Source organism: Scyliorhinus canicula, chromosome 8 (genome assembly GCF_902713615.1).
Source record: "Scyliorhinus canicula chromosome 8, sScyCan1.1, whole genome shotgun sequence".
Lineage (NCBI taxonomy): Eukaryota > Metazoa > Chordata > Chondrichthyes > Carcharhiniformes > Scyliorhinidae > Scyliorhinus > Scyliorhinus canicula.
This window is the reverse complement of record NC_052153.1, coordinates 128,359,460-128,382,476: the sequence shown is the minus strand read 5'-3', so window position 1 is coordinate 128,382,476 and position 23,017 is coordinate 128,359,460. Positions and strand designations below refer to the sequence as shown.

The 23,017-nt window shown below is 45.9% G+C and overlaps 1 protein-coding gene across 11 annotated transcripts in view; it reads left to right on the top strand.

Moving 5' to 3' along the window:
* The window catches only part of cast (calpastatin), a 285,310-nt gene that overhangs the window by 204,073 nt on the left and 58,220 nt on the right, over positions 1 to 23,017 (top strand). For 8 of the 11 annotated variants that reach the window (XM_038805226.1, XM_038805235.1, XM_038805229.1 and 5 more), the window contains 7 exons: positions 287 to 343; positions 3,281 to 3,370; positions 6,919 to 7,014; positions 7,422 to 7,484; positions 8,435 to 8,560; positions 12,553 to 12,609; positions 22,120 to 22,209. In XM_038805226.1, the coding sequence (XP_038661154.1) occupies positions 287 to 343; positions 3,281 to 3,370; positions 6,919 to 7,014; positions 7,422 to 7,484; positions 8,435 to 8,560; positions 12,553 to 12,609; positions 22,120 to 22,209 (579 nt within the window). The remainder of the gene's footprint in view (positions 1 to 286; positions 344 to 3,280; positions 3,371 to 6,918; positions 7,015 to 7,421; positions 7,485 to 8,434; positions 8,561 to 12,552; positions 12,610 to 22,119; positions 22,210 to 23,017) is intronic. The other 3 variants (XM_038805231.1, XM_038805232.1, XM_038805234.1) reach the window with 3 other exon arrangements.

Here is a 23,017-nt window from a genome sequence, read left to right as displayed (position 1 = left end):
CGCCTCTCCCAGTGCAATTGGGGCCTGATAGCCTCCTATGCTCCGAACAATTGGAGCCAATAATAGCATTTGAAAAAACATTTGGAGAACCAACCTGCTTCATTGGATTGTTTTCCCACAACACTGCCCAATCCTGGAAGGTTGATGTGTGTCATGTGACCATGCATATTGTATTTAAGATCTTAAAATAAGATGATATGAACGTTTCTGGAAAACTGAAATTGTTGAACACAAATTAATACAAAAGGTGAAAAGTTATTGTAATGTTGTTTTCTTTCTTGCAAAGGCACTTCTGAAAGCTTCAACAGCTGCCCCAGTTTCTGCGGGTAAAAGTGATGCTAAGGTAAGTGAATAAAGAAGAGTAAAATGTGAAAAGAATGGCAGTGCCAATCACAGCAGAGGAATTGTACACAGTTCACTCTAGGAAACTATCACAGATCATTCCCAAATACCGTTTCAGATATAAACACAGAACCATTCTGAACTGCGCTATTCTAATCTACAACTCCTAGATTTTATTATTTCACAGGATATTGACTTCACTGGCTAGGCCAGCACTTATTGCCCATGCCTAATTGCCCTTGAGAAGATGGTGTTGAGCCACCTTCTTGAACTCCTGCAGTCAATGTGGTGTAGGTACACCCACAGTGCTGCTAGGGAGAGATTCCCAGTATTTTGACCCAACGACATTGAAGAAACAGTGATAAAGTTACAAGCTAGGATGCTGAGCAACTTGGAGGGAAACTTGTAGATAGTGGTGATCTTATGTGTCTGCTGACATTGTCCTTTAAAGTCGTGGGCTTGGAAGGTGGTTCTGAAGGAATCTTGGTGAGTTGCTGTAGTGCAATGTTTTTCAAACTTTTTTGCGCAGGATCCAATTTTACCAACCGGCCCTCCATTCAGACCAACACCGGCTAAACTTTAGGCCTAGGCCGGCCAACGTTTGCAACCCACGACGGCCAATCTTCATGACCCATGCCAGCTGGCCTTCACGACCCACGCCACACAACCTTCGCAACCCATGCCACCTGACCTACACGGCCCACCATTTTCACTTACCTTTAATGTGACAGTTGAGCCTCACTTGCTTTGTCATTCAATGTTACATTTCTGCTAACGTCTTCAGCTAATATAAGTTCTCACTGCATCCGTTGAAAAAAATCAAGAGGTTTGTCCTCGAACTCGCCACGCTTAGTCTTTAATTGCGTTTGAAGTTTTGAGTGTTTTAATCTTTCATTTGGCAGTACTTCCTCGCATAACACACATGAGCCTTGCACCCTGATTTGCATTGGCACAATTAACAAACCCATGCCTCAAGAAAACATGTTTATACTGCTTTGTTCCTGATTTCAACTTCTTCTCAATGGGTTGTTCACCAGAGGCCCTGGAGCTCACACCAGCACTGCCAGCATCTACAAAATGGAAGAATCTCTCTCGCGCCCAGACCATGTGATGTTAGTGTATGGGGTGCGTGACCTGCTCCCTGCTGTTGCTTCTGGAGAGAAGGCTCCATCAGTTTTCACAAAGAATCTGCTTCTGGGTCAGCATGCTGACATCAAGAGGAGGTGATCTGCCTCATTGAGCTCCAGGCGTGCGCACTGCTGAGGGAGCATGCATGCGTGGAACGGCCAGCATTCTGAAAGCCGGTCGCATTCGGCATTTTTAAATATAAATTTAGTACACAATTTGTTTTTCCAATTAAGGGTCAATTTAGCGTGGCCAATTCATCTACCCTGCACATCTTTTTGGGTTGCAGGGGGGTGAGACCCACACAGACATGGGGAGAATGTGCAAACTCCACACGGACAGTGACCCGGGGCCAAACCCGGCTCCTCGGCACCGTGAGGCAGCAGTGCTAACCACTGCACCACCGTGCTGCCCCGCAGTCAGCATTTTTAAAAGCCAGTCATAGCCATTGGGCTCTCCCTCCTGAGATTGTGAATGCTGCAACCGATGGCCCTTGGCCCTCCTGACACCCACCCCGAGTCGCAACCTTAAATTTGAAAATGACTGCTGTAGTGCATCTTGCAGATGGTAGCACTGCTACTAATGTTGGTGTTGGAGGGAGTCAATATTTTTGGATGAGGTGCCAATCAAGTGGGCTGCTTTGTCCTGAATGGTGTTGAGCTTCTCGAGTGTTATTGGAGCTGCACTCATTCAGGCAAGTGGAGAATATTCCATTAAACTCCTGACTTGCGCCTTGTCGATGGTAGTCAGGCTTTGAGGAGTCGGGAGCTGAGTTACTTGCCGCCCTTGTAACCACAATATTTATAGGCTGGTACAGTTCAGTTTCTGGTCAATGGTAACCCCCCAGGGTGTTGATAGTTAGCTACTCAGTGGTTGTAATGCCATTGAATGTCAAGGGGAGATGGTTAGATTCTCTTTCGTTGGAGATGGTCATTGCCTGGTAATTGTGTGGCAGAATTTTACTTACCAGCCCAAGCCTGAATGTTGCCCAGGTCCTGCTGCATATGGGCACAAACTGCTTCAGCAGCTGAGGAGTTGCAAATGGTGTCAAAGAGTGTGTAACCATCAGCGAACATCTCCACTTCTACGTTATAATTAGGAGAAGGACATTGATGAAGATGTTTGGGGCAAGGACACTATCTGAGGGATTCTTGCACCGATGTCCTGGGACTGAGATGGAAAAATCCTGGAATACAATGCAGAAATAGGCCATTTGGCCCATCGAGTCTGCATCGACCCTCCAAAAGAGCACCCCACCTTAGCCCACTCCCCACTACCCCTTCACTTAACGTACAACTTTGGACACAGAGGGGAAATTTAGTACTGCCAATCCACCTAACCTGCACACCTTTGGACTGGCCTCCAACAATTGCAACCATCTTCCTTTGTTTTGTTTCTTCCTTTTATTCTCCATTCCAAAATTCATCCGTTTAGGATAAACCTACTTCACACTTCTAGATGCAGATCTGCTGCTGTGCAATACTTCCAGCATTTTATACCAAACATCACGACAACCCTGCACCTGCACAGTGCTTCCCCTGCACAGTATTCACCTGCACAGTGCTTCCCCACACATGTACCAAACTCACTGATTGACAAAACAAATTTCACTCTTCTGAATCAGTGCCTGTAGAAACGATCATACTTCACAGTCGCACTATCAAGGCTCCCCTCTCGGACAAGGAAGAGTTAACCTTTTGGATTAAAGGTGGGCAGCAGTTGCTTGGGTTGTTTTCAATAGCATTTTTCTCTGCTGGAGAATATGTTTCTGTTGAACCTTTTCACAAATATGAAAAATGTCTTAATTTTAAAGGGTGAAGATCCATTTGACCTACTTGCAGGGACACTTCCATCAGAGGCACCGGACAATTCAGGTCCAAAATTCACCGGTCCCGCAGTGAAGGTAAAAATTAAAATTAATTCCTGGAGCTTTCATTTTTTAAAATAAATTCCTGTTACTGCATCATATGTTGGTCCATTTATTTATAGGATTTGTACATATGAAATTAATGTTGAGATGCTTGCCCCAGCATATTGTTCTATCACATTTACCGGAGTGTTAAACATCCTAACGTATTTCCCATGGGGGCAGCAGGGTAGCATGGTGGTTAGCATAAATGCTTCACAGCTCCAGGGTCCCAGGTTCGATTCCCGGCTGGGTCACTGTCTGTGTGGAGTCTGCACGTCCTCCCCCTGTGTGCGTGGGTTTCCTCCGGGTGCTCCGGTTTCCTCCCACAGTCCAAAGATGTGCGGGTTAGGTGGATTGGCCATGCTAAATTGCCCGTAGTGCCCTAATAAAAAAAGTAAGGTTAAGGGGGGGTTGTTGGGTTACGGGTATAGGGTGGATACGTGGGTTTGAGTAGGGTGATCATGGCTCGGCACAACATTGAGGGCCGAAGGGCCTGTTCTGTGCTGTACTGTTCTATGTTCTATGTTCTAAGCAAGGTTTGACAGAAAGTCTAACAATAAGATATTAGGGCAAGTGACTGACGATGAAAATGAATGTTATTTTTTTAATACTGAGACTATTGTATGTCTGTGTGTATGTTTGTGTGTGTGTGTAAATGATTTAATTAAGCTGGGAAAAGATTAATGGAGACTTTTTGTCTGGAAGAGTTGAGGGAAAAGGAAGAAAGGGGCTTGTAATGAGACTTTTCCGGCCAAGTAAATTGCATTATGAGATACCTAGCGATAAGCTGTTTTTCAGCTGCTAAATTGTGAATGGGAAGTAAGAGGCTTTTACAGTTTGAAAAGGTTTCATAAATAAACAATGGAAAGTTTACAAAATGTTACTTGACCCGAAAGTGGGAATATTTCTATATTTTGGAAATGTTAAGTTCAAAGGAGTGCTGAAAACAATGAACCCAAGTTGGAAAAGGACATTTTAGAATTACTTTGGAGAGCCATGAGGCTGGTTTTGTGAGAATGATCTGTTGCAAACACATCTGGGCTGGAAGAAGGTGGGCAGTTTGAGTCAGCCACCTAGTCAAGCCAGAAAGGACTTGAGGCTGCAAAAAACAGTTTTGTTCTGAAGTTTTGGATTTCCGCAGCGGTGTGGAAATAAGTGTTGAAAGGTTGTGATGAAGGCCTTATTAGAGTGACAGCAGCTTTGGTTTGGGTAATATTGCTGTATTTTTGTAATGAAATACCTATAAAGGAATGTTGCCTGGGTGGTGTTCACTTGTACATCCGACCAAATAGGAGTCTTTCTGGGGGAATACTAATATTCTGTGCTTAAGTTTTCTTTTATTTTTGTTAATAAACCTTTTGGGCGCGATACTCCGACCCCCACGCCAGGTGGGAGAATCGCGGGAGTGCCGGGTGATTCAAGCCACGCCACCCTGGCACCCGCACGCGATTCTCCCATCCCCCCCCAAAACGGCGTGTTGCGTTTTACCACAGGCTGCTCGGAGAATCGCCGCTCGCCGTTTCTAACGGTCGAGCGGCGATCCTCCGGCCCGGATGGGCCGAACGGCCTGCCTAATCCGACCGGTTCACACCGGCGCCAACCACATCTGGTTGCTGCTGGCGTGAACTGTGCGCAACCGCTGCGTGTGGGGCCTGTGGGGGGTCGTAGGGAGGATCGAGCACCAGGGGGGTGCTCAGGAGGGGTCTGGCCCACGATCGGTGCCCAACTATCATCGGGCCGGCGTCTCTGAAAGACGCACTCTTTTCCCTCCACCGCCCCGCAAGATCAATCCTCCATGTCTTGCGGGGCAGTGGAGGGGAGGACAGCAACCGTGCATGCATGGGTTGGCGCCGGCCAACCTGCGCATGCGCGGGTGACGTCATTTAGGCGCCGCCGGCCGTGTCATTCAGACAGCGCCGCTTTGAAGCGGGCTCCAGGGCCTGGTGCGCGAAATTGACGCGCCGCCGCTCCTAGCCCCCGGGGGAGTGGATGGAGAATAGGGGGCGAGGAGTGGACTCCGATGCCGGAGTGAAACACACCAGTTTTCACTCCGGCGTCGGCTTTGTCTCCCTTTGGGAGAATCGCGCCCTTTATTTTTAAAATCCTCGAAATGTGGCTAGATTTCTTGCTGCTGAGATCAGTATTTTTTCTTCCTGTTTTTAGATGACAGAATAAAAGGGTATGCCCCAGTAAGCCAGTAACCCAATAACCCAGTAATTAATAGAAAGCAAAGAGTGGGGATTAATGGGTGTTTCTCTGGTAGGCAATCAGTAGCTAGTGGTGTCCCTCAGGGATCCGTGTTGGGCCCACAATTGTTCACAATTTACATAGATGATTTGGAGTTGGGGACCAAGGGCAATGTGTCCAAGTTTGCAGATGACACTAAGATGAGTGGTAAAGCGAAAAGTGCAGAGGATACTGGAAGTCTGCAGAGGGATTTGGATAGGTTAAGTGAATGGGCTAGGGTCTGGCAGATGGAATACAATGTTGACAAATGTGAGGTTATCCATTTTGGTAGGAATAACAGCAAACGGGATTATTATTTAAACGATAAAATATTAAAGCATGCCGCTGTGCAGAGAGACTTGGGTGTGCTAGTGCATGAGTCACAGAAGGTTGGTTTACAGGTGCAACAGGTGATTAAGAAGGCAAATGGAATTTTGTCCTTCATTGCTAGAGGGATGGAGTTTAAGACTAGGGAGGTTATGTTGCAATTGTATAAGGTGTTAGTGAGGCCACACCTGGAGTATTGTGTTCAGTTTTGGTCTCCTTACTTGAGAAAGGACGTACTGGCACTGGAGGGTGTGCAGAGGAGATTCACTAGGTTAATCCCAGAGCTGAAGGGGTTGGATTATGAGGAGAGGTTGAGTAGACTGGGACTGTACTCGTTGGAATTCAGAAGGATGAGGGGGGATCTTATAGAAACATTTAAAATTATGAAGGGAATAGGTAGGATAGATGCGGGCAGGTTGTTTCCACTGGCGGGTGAAAGCAGAACTAGGGGACATAGCCTCAAAATAAGGGGAAGTAGATTTAGGACTGAGTTTAGGAGTCTTCACCCAAAGGGTTGTGAATCTATGGAATTCCTTGCCCAGTGAAGCAGTTGAGGCTCCTTCATTACATGTTTTTAAGGTAAAGATAGATAGTTTTTTGAAGAATAAAGGGATTAAGGGTTATGGTGTTCGGGCCGGAAAGTGGAGCTGAGTCCACAAAAGATCAGCCATGATCTTATTGAATGGCGGAGCAGGCTCGAGGGGCCAGATGGCCTACTCCTGCTCCTAGTTCTTATGTTCTTATAAGCCAAGTTTCCCTCTGGACTTTGGTTTGCTTAGCAATCAACATCTACTGTGATCAGAGCATAACCAACAGCTGAAGTAAAGTGATAGGTTTCGCACAACGTCCTAAAGGAAGAGACAGACGGTGTAATAGGCTTAGTTCACTGGACTCCAGCTAGCATTTCGCTGAAACACAGTATCTTGAGAATGGATCTCAGTACTTATATGAATATTAGCATTGAGTAATTGTATTTCTCATATTTGCAGGAATCAGATGCTACTAAGAAGAAGGCTGAACGAGTGGGAGAAAAGGAAGAATCTATACCACCTGATTACAGATTTAAAGAGCAACCTGACCCTAAGGTTTGGTCCAGCCTCATTTTGAGCCAAGTCAAAAATTGTTTCAATAATCTTTGCATTTCTGAAATTAATAGAGCTTCAAGAAAACAATTGTACAATTGCCCAATGTCAAAACAGTTTTTTCTTGTTGCAGCAGTAGAAACGATCCAGATATTGTAGGGTGCAATGAATCTGACAGTGAATTACAAAACGGAACTTGCTGAATAATTAAAACTGAAATCCATATACCCTGCAATAACTAGTTCTGTTTCGTAATAACTAAATTTGTTTGCAAATGGACTTATTGACCAGATGAGGTTTATACTGAGGCCATGGAACAATGCGCTCTTAAATGCTGAAGTAAACACATGTTGCTGCGTTACAAACTCCTTTCAAAGGAAGAATATGATGAGATTTGTTTCTTTCAACAGGATAAAGGTAAAGTGACCTCTTCCTCCATTGACACAGGAGCAAAGCCGAAAGGAACAGAGAAGGTAAAGAGGAAGTATTGTTTTTTTCTTGGAGCAGCATTGGAAGAGTAAAACTCTTTAGGGTACTTGCATAAATTAGTGCCATGTGTTCCCTAATTATATCAAAGCCAGTGGTGGAAGTTTGTTAATGGTTGTCACTTCACTGAGTGCTAGGCTTAGGATCAGCAGTGAAACTCCAGTTTGCCAAAGATTGCAGAACCCCATGTATTCTAAGCTTTGCAGAAAAACGGTGTTTGTGACTTCCTACTAGCGTTGAGAAAAAGGATGAGAGACACAAAAATCTATTTTTAACATGAGGAATATCAGAAAAGAGAAGAGGAAATTTTGCTCATCGAAACCTCATTCCCATCACTTTGCCCACCAACCATCACCTCCCCAGTTTTTTGTGTTTCTTTACCTGTCCAAATGAAAAAGATTGAAAATATTAATCAGTTAATATAGTTCCAATTTTATAGACCTTCCTAATTTAGTGGGGCCTCTCTGTCCCCCGGCCTCTTTTCCTACGCACCGGCCCCTGTACTCCTGCGCCATGTTGCGCGGGGCTGGGGCGTTGAAAGAGGCATGTGCACGTTGGCGCCGGTGCCACTGCGCATGTGTGGATCCCGCAGCGCAGAGTTTGCGCCTGGATCGGCTGCTGGAGCGGCGTGAACCGCTCCAGTGCCATGCTGGCCCCCTGTAGTGGCCGGAATTAGTCCTGGCAGCGGCCTGTTCACGCCGTTGTAAAACAGGGATGGGAGAATCCTGCCCCTGGCTTGTAATACAGAACAATGTCAGCAGCGCGGATTCAATTCCTGTACCGGCCTCCCCGAACAGGCGCCGGAATGTGGCACCTAGGGGCTTTTCACAGTAACTTCATTGAAGCCTACTTGTGACAATACGCGATTATTATTATTATTGTATTCTTGAAATGTCTTTGAGATGGTTTAACTGTGTTTATTGTATCATTATCACAGAAAATGGCGGAAGGTGATGTCTTGGAGTCTTTGTCAGCAGACTTTGTCAAAGTTACTCCAGCTCCAATTTCAAAATGCTCAGCTCCGACCTCTCAGATGGCAGCTCCACAATGTGCGCAGATGGAGGTATGGCTCCAATCTTAAACTGTTAGAGACTGCAGGTGGTATAGGCTGGGAATTCTTCAGTCTACCTCTTTCTGGTATTGCAATTTATAGGTTATTGGTATGAGACTGGAATGGCACAAAGCCCTAATCTACCCAAAGTAACTGCAATGTCAATCGTAACCATGTTGGTATAAGACACAATTTTTTGTTCAGTAGAATAGGAAAATCTACTTCTATTTGTTTTGCTTCTTTCCTATGGATTTGTTTGCCCTCCAATTGGTACATTTACTTCCTCAGATCAATTACAACCCATCTTATCATCAGACCACAATGCCTGGGCTCTCGGAGAAACATATATAATGAGGCTTGGCTGATAGTCCAGACAATCATTAGGCTTTTGAAACAGCTGCTACCCAGAAGAAACGTTGGGGCTGGGATTCTCCGATCCCGCAGCTAAGTTCCGACGCCAGCGTCAAAATTGGCGTGAGCCACTCCGGCGTCACCGGCTGCCCCGGGAATGCACCCCTTCCGAGTGGGCTAGTACGGCGCCAGAGTTGTGTCCGATGCTCCAGTGCTCGGAAGCTGTTGCTCCACGGCCGGCGCGAGTCCGCGCATGAGCGTGGGTTCCCGTCTCCGCGCTGGTCCCCGGGCAATATGGCAGAGCCCTACAGAGGCCCAGCACGGAGGAACATAGGCCCCCCACGGAACTAGCCTGCCCACCAATGGTTAGGCCCCCATCGCGGGCCAGGCCACCATGGAGGCCCCCCCTGGAGTTGGATCCACCCGCCCTCCCACCAGGACAGCCGCTGCAGCCAGAACTCCAAGGCCCACCGGGTGGGACCATAAAAACCCCGCCGGCGGGTCTCGGCCAAACTCAGCGGACACTCGGACTGTCGAGCTGCGGAGAATCGCCGGGGTGCCGCTTTCAACCGACCGGCACAGCGGCGATCCCACGGGCGTCCGAGAATTGCTGCCCAAGAATCGGCAGGCCAGCGTCGGAGCAGCGTGGCGCATTTCTCGCCCCCCCCCCCACCCGGCGATTCTCAGACCCAGCGTGGGGTCAGAGAATCCCGGCCTGGATGTTTGACCGCTCAGGCTCTCTGATCTCTACAGTTATTTCACAATTTCTGTTCACATAATGGATTCAAAGGCTTTTGTTATTGATAATTTCAAGGGCCTGTTATTTGATTTTTTATTAGGTTGTAGTGCGGATATCTTTTTCAACACAGGAGAAAATTATGAATAGATTACTTTTTTTCAAATTTTTTAATACAAACAACTTAACACTATAGGATTAGTTGGTTTTAGAAAGTACAGAGTGGGTCAATGGGCATGGAAATGCCATAGCTTTGGATAGGGGGTATGGAGGGACATAAAGGTGGGTGGAAGGGCAGAACTCGGCATGGGAAGCATGAGGGGGCAAGAGAGTGGATGTAAAGTCATAATTTGGCATAGGGGGCCTGAGGGGCCATTGGGGCTGGGTGGGGAGTAGGAGGTGGCATGGATGGGGCATGGGGAATGTTTGATGGGTGAGGGAGCGTGTGAGTGTGTTTTATTTTAACTGGGACAGCGTCCCACAGCACTGAGCAGGGCCTTTTAAACAAATCACCCCGAAACCTGGCAGCCCCTTTTCCCAGGTCATCTGACCGACTTCAGCCTGCAGCTGCCCAGCAATGAAGGTCCCACCTTTGTTGGCATTTTCTCCTGAGGTGGACAGGCAAATCTGGGAATTTTCTAGACTCCAGCTACTCACCTCAAGGATGAAAACCCAAGCTGATGTCTCTAATTTGTACTTGAGAAGACATAGAGCACTCATTCAGTCTCAGGTGTGTGAGATGATATCGTCTTGCTAGCATCTGAATGGGATAATAATGATCCTACTGCAATACAAAACAAAATAAGTGAAGAATAGATTCTCAGCTCTTCACTTGAATATACTGAAGTCATTTTCGTAGCTGAGGCATGTGGTGTACGATTGAGACTAGAAATGGAATAGTCATTTAAAATGTTAAATTTCAGCTTCCAGACTTCCCAGAGTGTAAAGAGTGCCTTGCAAGTATTGGGTAATTTCATTACTCCTGTCACTAGTATATTTCCCACAATAATGAGAGCTTGCGGGGGCGATCCTCCGATATTGAAGTCAAGTGTTTGCCCCGTCGTGAACGCCATCGCGTTTCACAATGGCGCAAACAGGGCCCACAGGGGGCCAGCACGGCGCTGGAGCGGTTCACACCGCTCCAGCCTCCTTACACGGCACCAAATGGGCGCGGCGCCAACCCACGCATGCACAGTTGGGCCAGCTCAATCCTGCGCATGCGCAGTTGGGCCACGCCATCCTGCGCACGCATGGGGAACTTCTTTCGCGCACAGCCCCGACCCAACATGGGGTCGGCGTTCAGGGGCCGGCCGCGGCGGAAGGTAGGCCCGGAGGGGGAGAGGCCGGCCCGCCGATCGGTGGGCTCCGATCGTTGGCCAGACCCCTTCGGAGGCCCCCTCCAGTGAAAGAGACCCCCCCCAGGCTGCCCCCCAAGCCTTCACGACGAGTACCCGCCGGCAGCGACCAGGTGTGGACGGCACCGGCAGACTGTCATTTTTATCGCCGGTCGGAGAATCGCTGCTCGTCGTCTGCGGTGATTCTCCGAGCGGCCCGGCGCGATTCTTGCGCCGCTGGTTTTGGGGGTTGGGAGAATCGCGTGCGGGGGTTGGGGCGGCGTGGCGTGATTTGCGCGGCGCCCCGGCGATTCTCCCACCTGGCGTGGGGGGGGGGGTAGAATACCGCCCTGCATTTTCTCTATCCATATGGAGAAATTAACATAATAGTCTGAGGCAGTGAAACAAATTTTTCTTTCATGAGATGTGGCAAGGCCAGCATTTGTTGCCCACCCCTAATTTCCCTTGAACTGAGCAGTTGCCCAGACCATTTCAGAAGGCTTTAAGAGTCAACCAAATTTTCAGGTTTTTTTACAATGAGAGTTGAAAACTACTCTGTCTTTGCACTTTGTTTTGAACAGAAAACATCCTCACTGTACTTATAGAACAATACAGATTGCTGCCCAGTTTAATCTGAATACTGAAGTGCAATTCAACCAAAGCCATATTGTAAATTAAATTGGTTTACAGTCTGCAGCAAATCCCCCTTCCCTGTGGATTAGTCAGGTCATCACCATCTTAGTCCATTTTCTATTTATTGCTTCAGTGCTGAATCTTGGATTTAAGTTTACAAATGATATAATACATTTCCGGTAGTGGCATGTAGGAGAAGGTTGCACATAAGGCAGCTCCTGCCATGGTCCTTGTTTATTTGGTCCTTCTTTAGGACGCATCTGACCAAATCTAGGATGAGTCATTTCTTCTCGGAGGTGGACGACAGGTGTGAGCGGTGTTCCGGAGGTCCAGCCAACCACACGTACATATTCTGGCCTTGACCCGAGCTTGTGAGCTTTTGGGTCTCCTTCTTTGACACCATAGCAGCGATTTTGAAGATTGAAATGGAGCCCAGTCCATTAGTTGCCATATTTGAGGTGTCGGAATCCCCGAGGCTGCAGATGGGTGCAGATGTTTTTGCCTTCGCCTCATTGATTTCCCAGAGGTGGGTTCTCCTGGGGTGGAGGTCTGTATCTCCACCCAGCGCCTCCGTATGTTTCGGGGACTTGATGGAGTTTTGTACCTAGGGAAGGTCAAGTGCACCGTTAGGGGTTCAGTCAAAGGATTCTACCAGAGGTGGCAATCTTTTATAGTTTACTTTAAGGAACTCATCATTGTTGGTAGACAGGGGGGCGGTTGTGTTGGTGTGGCTTTTAATTTATTTTTCTGTGAACTGTATTTGGTTTGTATAGATTTGTTTATTTTCTAATTTCTAAAATGAAAAACTCTCCTAAAAATATATATTTTTAAATGATAAAATACCACATTTAAGGTATTAAGAAAATAGGGGCATAGGATGTTCTGGAGAATTGATTTAGTCAAAATGAAACTGAGATGGTAGTTGAAATTTTAATTTGTTTCTTACAAAGGCACCTCTGGAAGCTTCAAAAGCTGCCTCAGTTTCTGCAAGTAAAAGTGGTACCAAGGTAAGTGACAAAATAAGAGCGAAATGTAGGGATTTATGTTTGCAGCAGACACAGGCCAATGTGTCTTATTTATGAAGAAAAGGTGAAAATTTAAATTGACTCTCATCTGAATCTGTAAATGGATAATTTGATCTTTGGGACCAGAACTCACCATCTTCCAGATCAACCACATCATCTTCCAGATCAACCACATCATCTTCCAGATCAACCACATCATCTTCCAGATCAACTACATCGGGCGGTATTCTCCGCTCCCGATAAAAATCGGGATGGCCATCGTGAAATCGGTCGAGGTTCACGACGGCCTCAGGACCCGCTCCCCGCACCTAATTCACCCCCACCCGGGGGGCTAGGAGCGGGCCTCCGTCTTTCCCGGCCGCGACACTCGTCGCGCCGGAAATGACGCCCAAAATGGCGCATTTGTGAGGTCATGCGCGGGTTGCCGGTTCCAACCCGCGCATGCGCGGATGCCATCAGCGTGCAGGCGGTGCGAACCGCGCATGCGCGGTGGCCGTCTTTCTCCTCAGCCGCCCGGCAAGACGTGGCGGCTTGATCTTGCTGGGCGGCGGAGGGGAAATAGTGCGTCCGTTTTGGACGCTGGCCCGAAGATCGGTGGGCACCGATCGCGAGCCTGTCCCCTCCCGAGCACCATCATGGTGCTCCCGTGCCAATCAGGCCTCTAGGCTCACGCTTCACGAATGCAGCGACCAGGTGTGGTTGCTGCTGTGGTGAAACGGGCGTGAAGGCAGGCCGCTCGGCCCATCGGGCTTGGAGAATCGCCGTTCGCCATGAAAAACGACGAGCGCCGATTTTTCCGAGCCGGGGGGGGGGAGAATCTCTGGGGGCGCCAGGGGGCATACAAAATGTCGGGAGGCCCTCCCACGATTCTCCCACGCCACGTGGGGAGCAGAGAATTCCGCCATCATCTTCCAGATCAACCACATCATCTTCCAATCAACCACATCATCTTCCATTTGAACCACATCATTTTCCATTTGAACCACATCATCTTCCATATAAACCACATCATCTTCCATATGAACCACATCATCTTCCATATAAACCACACCATCTTCCATATAAACATAGAATATACAGTGCAGAAGGAGGCCATTTGGCCCATCGAGTCTGCACCGACCCACTTAAACCCTCACTTCCACTCTATCCCTGTAACTCAATAACACCTGCCAATCTTTTTGGTGACTAAGGGCAATTTATCGTGGCCAATCCACCTAACCTGCATGACTTTGGAGTGTGGGAGGAAACCCACGCAGACATAGGGAGAACGTGCTGACTCCGCACAGACAGTGAACCAGCGGTGAATCGAACCTGGGACTCTGGTGCTGTGAAGCCACAGTGCTATCCACATGTGCTACTGTGCTGCCCGTAAACCACACCATCTTCCATATAAACCATACCATCTTCCATATAAACCACATCACTTTCCATATAAACCACACCACCTTCCATATAAACCACATCACCTTCCATATATACCACATCACCTTCCATATAAACCACATCACCTTCCATATAAACCACACCACCTTCCATATAAACCACATCACCTTCCATATATACCACATCACTTTCCATATAAACCATACCATCTTCCATATAAACCACACCACCTTCCATATAAACCACATCACTTTCCATATAAACCACATCACTTTCCCTATAAACCACATCACCTTCCATATAAACCACATCACCTTCCATATAAACCACACCACCTTCCATATAAACCACATCACCTTCCATATATACCACATCACTTTCCATATAAACCATACCATCTTCCCTATAAACCACATCACCTTCCATATAAACCACATCACCTTCCATATAAACCACATCACCTTCCATATAAACCACATCACCTTCCATATAAAGCACACCACCTTCCATATTAACCACACCACCTTCCATATTAACCACACCACCTTCCATATAAACCACATCACCTTCCATATAAAGCACACCACCTTCCATATTAACCACACCACCTTCCATATAAACCACATCACCTTCCATATAAAGCACACCACCTTCCATATAAACCACACCACCTTCCATATAAACCACACCACCTTCCATATAAACCACACCACCTTCCATATAAACCACACCACCCTCCATATCAACCACATCACCTTCCATATAAACCACACCACCTTCCATATTAACCACATCATTTTCCATATTAACCACACCACCTTCCATATAAATCGCATCATCTTCCATATAAATCGCATCATCTTCCATATAAACCACACCACCTTCCATATAAACCACACCACCTTCCATATAAATCGCATCATCTTCCATAGAAACGTCCATAGCTCCAGTGGAACTGAGTCCACAAAAGAGCAGCCATGATCTCATTGAATGGCGGAGCAGGCTCGAGGGGCCAGATGATCTACTGCTCCTAGTTCTTATGTATGTATATAAACCACATCATCTTCCAAATAAACCACACCACCTTCCATGTAAACCACACCACCTTCCATATAAACCACACCACCTTCCATATAAACCACACCACCTTCCATATAAACCATACCACCTTCCATATAAACCACACCACCTTTATATAAACCACACCACCTTCCATATAAACCACACCACCCTCCATGTAAACCACACCACCTTCCATATAAACCACATCACCTTCCATATAAACCACATCACCTTCCATGTAAACCATACCACCCTCCATGTAAACCACACCACCTTCCATATAAACCACATCACCTTCCATATAAACCACATCATCTTCCATATAACCACACCACCTTCCATATAAACCACACCACCTTCCATATAAACCACACCACCCTCCATATAAACCACACCACCCTCCATATAAACCACATCATCTTCCATATAAACCACACCACCTGAGAGCTTAAAAAAATCACACCCACTACTGGACTACTTCGATTGACAGGTCATCTACTGCAAGTTAGAAATAGAAGTAGTATCACGTTGTGCAGTTCTAATAGAGTTCTTTGTTGACATTTCATGAAGGGTTATTATTATGTCATTGTATATGCTTGATTGAGTTACAAAAGGTGCAGGTATCTTACCAGGGCTTCTGAATTCACAGTTTTATTGACAATCTAAAGAGACTGTTAAAAGATTAGCTTTCTTTGATGTGGGTCGGAATAAAACTTTTTTTTTATAAGATAATAACCACTTGAGATTTAAAATCTTCAAATGGATTTCTGGAACGGGAGTTTTTCACTATCAAGTGTATATGAATGAAATTTGTATTGGATTGTTAGAATTTATTTTCATCTCCATGTGGCCTCTTAGGTCTGGGTGAGTGGCTCTGGAGCTAAGATGGAGGGTATGATGGGTAATTGGGGTGGGTGAGGGGGCATGTGTTGGCATTTACATGACATGACTGATATGAAGGTTGGGTGGAGAGGCATGAGTTAGCATTGAGTTGACATAGTGGATATGAGGAGTAACAAATAGTGTGTGGGGATTGAGAGACTGTGTTGGGTAAGGCTAGGAGTCCAACAATTTCTGAAACAATTGAGTACAAGTTCCAAAGAACTGAGATGGGCCTTCGAAGCAAGCCATCTTGGTGCTCATCCACTCCTGTGGCCACCTGCTTCCAGGGTCAGCAACCCCAACTCAATCCTGAACCTACCCTCCTTAGAGTGAAAAACGTGCAATACAGGGTACCTTTTACCAAGATGGGTGCACAGAGTTGGCAAATTTCCCTGACTTAACTGCTTGCTTTGGTAGTAAAAATTTAGCTTTTGTTTTCTGTTCCAGATTTATTTAATTAACTGAATTTAAGTCCCCCAGCTGCTATCATGCGGCGGGACTTTTCAGAAGGTCGGGTTTCCCATCTTCCCAAGATCCGTGGAGAATCGCGCCCATGGTGTATTAAAACAAACTTTATTATTTACATAGTATTAACCTACCTTAACATCACAAAAATATAGCTTACAATTACAGTTAAACAATAAAAGGAAACACCAACTTCTAACTGATACCGTCTCCATTTCCAATCAAGCCAAATCCATCACATGTCATAAACTACTTTTAAATAAGTTTAGCAAACACAGGATTACTTGCCTGCCTCTGGATAAAGAGTTATTTTAAAAGACTGAAGAGAGAGAGAGATACACAGTAGATCCCTGTCTGACAGATCAATGCTGAATCCGATAGACTTTTGCCAAAAGCTGCTGTTTAGCTCACAACTTCCAGAAACTAACCAAACACTACCTGCTACAGACATGGCTCCTCCCATTAATTGCATCATCTTTATACCACTCAAATCCCATGACCTACTCACTTAAGCTTAAGCACAATGTCTCTAATTATCTAAACACCAGGGAACCTTCTTTCTATAAACAAAATTCCACTAGCCGGATATAGATAAACAGCATACACGGATACATGGTTGAAAGGAATGATGATCCCACTTCTATGACATCTTAACTCCACCTTCTGCAGACACAAATTCTGCCTTTCCCAGGTTTTTAAAAAATATTGCTGCAAAAGATATATATATATATTTGATATATGCATATATATATTATATATACGTTCTTTAACCCAGGATTTTAATAACATTACTGCAACAGGTAAAATACAAGCTAGGAAAATTTCCAACATTCATCACACTGAAGATAGGGAGCCTTGGAGGGAGGTACCTCCTTCTTCACACCTGAGCCTTGCACAGGTTCTCCCCCCCCCCCCCCCCCCCCTCCGGAACACCACCAGCACCAGCCCGCTGCCTTTCTGAGTCTAGGCAGGAAGGGCCATTCAGTAGGAAGTGATCGGTCACTTTAAGGGCCTAAATTTGGGTGAAGGCAGAGCTAGCCTGCCCCCCCAGCCCCATAAAATTGCAGGCAGGCTATGGGCAGGAGGATACCAGGAGAGTCGAATGTTTGGGCCCAATCGCCTGCGGGGGGGGGGGGGGGGGGATGTATCATTCTGCCCTTGAATCTGAATCGTTAGTCCAGACTGGATTACTTGCCCATCTTCAAGAAGCATGTAGCTTCCCCTAAAACACATCATTACGAATGGCTCAACTATTCCTTCTGGTGCAAGAACATATAAACTAGGACCAGGATTCAGCAATTCAGCCCTCGAGCATGCTCTGCCATTTAATTTGATCAAGGTGGTCTCATCTCGACCTGAACTCCTCTTTCCTGCCCATTCTCAATAGCTCTTCAACCCATTACTAATTAAAAATCTGATCGCTTCCCAGCCTTTTGGCTAAGGTTAAGCATCAGGTCAAGCCCAAGATGAGGTGCAATGCCTTTTCTTGTCAGCTTGGATCTTGTATGTCTCTATTATGAATCCCACACCTGCCCGAAAACGGCGCCGGAGGTCATGGCAGCCGACGTCGGGACGAGATTCGTGCCGCCCCCCCCCCCCGAGGATTCTCTGACCCGGCGGGCGGGTCGGAGAATCCAGCCCAAACTGTCTAGCCAAGTGAATTAAACTGGCCCTCATTAAACAAACTTGTCTACAGTTGCCTACTATCTACCTCCCTTCCCTTTTGAATATGGGTGTTGAATTAGCATTTTTCCAATCCACTGGAACCTTTCCCACATTCAGGGACTTTTGGAATGTTATAACCAATTGATCCACTATCTCTGGTGCCACTTCCTTTAAGACCCTAGGATGTAGGTCATCGTCCCTGGGGACTTGTATGCCTTCAATCCCAATAGTTTGTTGAATGCTTTTCCCTATTGATGATGATTGTTCTGACTTTCTCCCTTTCTATTAGGGTGGTACTAGTTCCATCCACTGTCAAAACTACCATTTCTACGTTCCCCACTATTAACATCCTAGTTTCATCCTCCACGGGACCAACATTCACTTTTGCTACTCTCTTCCATTTTATATACTTATTGAAGCTTTTGCCTTCCTTTTTTATATTTTGTACTCGTCTTTCATGATTTTTCTTTGCTCTTTTTACTACTTTTTAGTGACCCTTTGTTGATGTTTAAAAGTTTCCCAATCTTCCATCCTGCCACTTGCCTTTGCAATGTGATCTTCCATCATTTTTATCTTTATGTTATCTTGAACGTCTTTGCTAACCATGGATGTTTTTCACCCTCTTACAATCTTTCTTCCTCTCTGGAATATATTTTAGTTGGGAGGAATTGAATATCTCCTTAAACAACTGCCACTGCTCATCTGTCCTGTCTTTCATTCTTCCTGCCCAGTCCTCATGCATCATTCCTATGCTCTCTGGTTGCTCCAAAAACCAATCTCAAATACATTTAATGAACTCTCCCTTGAGGCTGACCTTGCCAATTTCTTTAATCTAGTCTATATGCATGTTAAAATCCCCGAGGATTATTAGATACATAGAAGATAGGAGCTGAAGGAGGGCTTTTGGCCCTTCGAGCCTGCTCTGCCATTTATCACGATCATAGCTGATCATCCAACTCAATAGCCCAATCCAGTTTTCTCCCCATAACCTTTGATCCCATTCACGCCTGTGCTGTATCTAGCAGCCTCTTGAATATATTCAATATTTTTGCATCAACTACTTCGTGTGTAATTAATTTCACAGGCTCACCACTCTTTGGGTAAAGAAATGTCTCCTCATCTCTATCCGAAATGGTTTACCCTGAATCCTCAGACTGTAACCCCTGGTTCTGGACACACCCACCATCGGGAACACCTTCCCTGCATCTATCCTGTCGGTCCTGTTAGAATTTTATAAGTCCCTATGAGATCGCCCCTCATTCTTCTGAACTCCAGCGAGAACAATCCCAACCTACTCAGTCTCTCCTCATATGACAGTCCCGCCATCCCTGGAATCAGTCTGGTGAACCTTCGCTGCACTCCCTCGAGAGCAAGAACGCCCTTCCTCAGAAAAGGAGACCAAAACTGCACACAATATTCTAGGTGTGGCCTCACCAAGGCACTGTACAAGTGCAACAACACATCCCTGCTCCTGTACTTGAAACCTCTCGCAATGAAGGCCAACATACCATTAGCCTTCTTTACTGCCTGCTGTACCTGCTTGCCTACCTTCAGCGACTGGTGCACAAGGACACCCAGGTCCCGCTGCACACTCCCCTCTCCCAATTTACAACTGTTCAGGTAGTAATCAGCCTTCCTGTTTTTGCTTCCAATGTGAATAACCTCACACTTATCCAAATTATACTCTATCTGCCATTGATTTGCCCACTCGCCCAACCTGTCCAGATCATGTTGTAGGATTTCTGCATCCTCGTCACAGTTCACCCTCCCATCCAACTTGGTATCATCTGCAAACTTTGAGATGTTAAATTTTGTTTTCTCATCCAAATAATTTTTTTTAAAAATTTAGCATGCCCAATTATTTTTTTTTCCAAATAAGGGCTAATTTAGTGTGGCCAACCAACCTACCCTGCGCATCTTTGGGTTGTGGGGGTGGAACTCATCCAGACACTGGGGGAATGTGCAGACTGCACATAGATAGTGACCCAGGGCCAGGTTCGAACCCGGGACCTCACGCCGTAGGCAGCAGTGCTAGCCACTATGCCACCGTTCCATCCTCCCTCATCCAAATCATTAATATATATTATGAATAGTTGAGGTGCCAGCACCTACCTCTGTGGCACCCCACTAGTTACTGCCTGCCAATTTGAAAAGGACCCATTAATTCCTACTCTTTGTTTCCTCTCTGCCATGCAGTTTTCTATCCATGTCAATACACTTCCCCAACCCCATGCGATTTAATCCTGCACAATAATCTCTTATGTGGGACTTTGTCAAACGCCTTCTGAGCGTCCAAGTATACCACATCGACTGGCACCCCTTTGTCAACTGTACTAGTTACATCTTCAAAGAATGCCAACAGGTTTGTCAAGCAGAATTTCCCCTTCATAAATCCATGCTGACTCTGACTGATCCTGCCGCTGCTTTCTAAGTGTTCCGCTATAAAGTCCTTGATAATGGATTCAAGAATTTTCCCCATTACCGATGTTAGGCTTACTGGTTTATAATTCCTTGTTTTCTCCCTACCTCCCTTTTTGAATATTGGAATGACATTAGCTACTCTCCATTGTCGTACCTTTCTTACAAGCCCCTAGTATTTGCTGGTTTATACTGTGCCCCACTGCAGAACTACTGTTTGGGGATCTATAGATTACTCCCTGATGAGCTATCATGAACCCTGGCACCAGGTCGGCAACGCAACCTTCGGGTCTCTCATTTTGATCACAGGAATAGTGTCTGTGCCCCTACCTACACTACCCCGATTACGACTATATTTCTCTTTACTTACCCCACTTGAATGGCCCCCTGTACCACAGTGCTATGGTCAGTTTGCTAATCCTTCATACAGTGCCCGCTGTCATCCACACAGGGAGGAAGAATCTCAAATCTGTTGGACAAGGACAGGGATTGAGGCTCCTGGATCCCTCTACCTGCTGCTCTCATAGTCACACCCTCCTGTCCCTGATCACTGGCCCAATTCAAGGTATTAATCTAAGGGGTGCAACTGCCTCTTGAACCACAGCCTTCCAGTAACTCTCCCCTTCCATGATGTGTCACAATATCTGAAGCTTAGACTCCAGCTCACCGACTCTGACCCAAAGTTCCACAAGCAACTAACACTTGCTACAATTGTAGTAAGTAGGAACCACAATGGGGTCCACCAGCTCCCACATCATGCAAGTACAACACATTTCCTGGTCCTGCATCCCAATTTTATTTAATTACTTTTAATTTTTTTTTAAATTCCAACTGGTCTTTTGTTTTTTAATCTGTAAAATATTTCTCCTTTTTACCTTTAATGGATGACACGGTATCACAGTGGTTAGCACAGTTGCTTCACAGCTCCAGGGTCCCAGGTTCGATTCCCGGCTTGGGTCATTGTCTATGCGGAGTCTGCACGTTCTCCCCGTGTCCGGGAGGGTTTCCTCTGGGTGCTCCAGTTTCCTCTCACAGTCCAAAGATGTGCAGGTTAGGTGGATTGGCCATGATAAATTGCCCTCAATTTCCAAAAAGGTTAGGTTGGGTTATGGGGATAGGGTGAAGGTATGGGCTTAGGTGGTATGCTCTTTCCAAGGGATGGGCAGAATTGATGGACTGAATGGCCTTCTTCTGCACTGTAAATTTCGTAATTCTCTCCGATTGGTTTCTCACTCTGTAGCTGCTCTCCCTTCCCCCACTGTTGTAACTGCTGGGTCCACCTCTCTCAGATCGGTTTCTCACTCTCTCCTCCCCGTGAGACTATGAAGTCAGGTTTAAAAAATCTCAAAAGATCTTTTAAAAAAAAAGCTACTGGTAAAAAGCAACCATGAAAGTACAGATTGGGTCACAGGAAAAGCAACCTGCCCCCCTTACTCAGAAAGAGTGACATGTAAGTCCAGACCATCCCAATGTGGTGGATTTCCATTCACTAACCACTGTGTGGTGCCAGTGCACGCAACAGTTACTTGAGGCCTTTCTTCAATAATTATCTCATGGCTGTCAGGATTTGCTTCAGTTGTTTTTGTTAAAAAGAGAAAATGTGTTTTGTTTTTAAAGGATGAAGATCCATTTGACCTACTTGCAGGGACACTTCCATCACAAGCACCGGACAATTCAGGTCCAAAATTCACCGGTCCCGCAGTGAAGGTTCAAATTAAAATTGTCTTTTGATACTTGCAGACTTTGAATAAATTTCCTGTTACTACATTATATGTGTTTTTCTGTGTCAGTTCACTGGTAGAACTATCTAGTTAATCCCGATTCTTTCACCATAATTCTGTATTTTCTCCCTTTTTAACTTAATTCCTTTATTTATGTCATTAAAAAGGCATCTTTTCAATGAGACGTTAAACAGAGCTTCTTTCTGCTTGTTCAAACAAACCTAAAATGCTTCATGGCACTATTTAATCATAGGCGTTCTGTATTTTGATATGTAAAGAAGAATACAATGAATTTATGTTGCATTTCTCTCCATGGCTCCCACCATTTCTAACTTATTAATAGATTTTTCTTTATGAAATCTAACGGATGTTTGCGAGGTTGGTGACAGAAAAGTTGATTAATGATTTCAAAAGGAAGCTGGATTGGCACTTGAGAGAAAGAGGCTTGCAGGGTTTTGGGGATAAAGCTGGGGAATAAGGCTGATTGGATTCGACAACTCAGTGGGCCAACTTGTCTCCTCCTGTACCATAGTGACTCTATAGCTGGCTTTTTTTGTGGAGGCTGTCTGCCAAGTGGCTGAAGAGTCATGGGCAACCCCAACTCCACCAGACCAGGTCCACTGGACCTTATGGTCACTGAGCTGTTAACTGCCTGAGATGGTGGCTCTCGCTCCAATGTGAGAGGATGCTCCGCCTCATCGATCTGCCAGCCATCTGCTGTAGGTTTTTACAAGGAGTTTGTCCAGAACCTTCAATACTTTCCCAAATGTTCACTTAATTCAACCAACTCTATA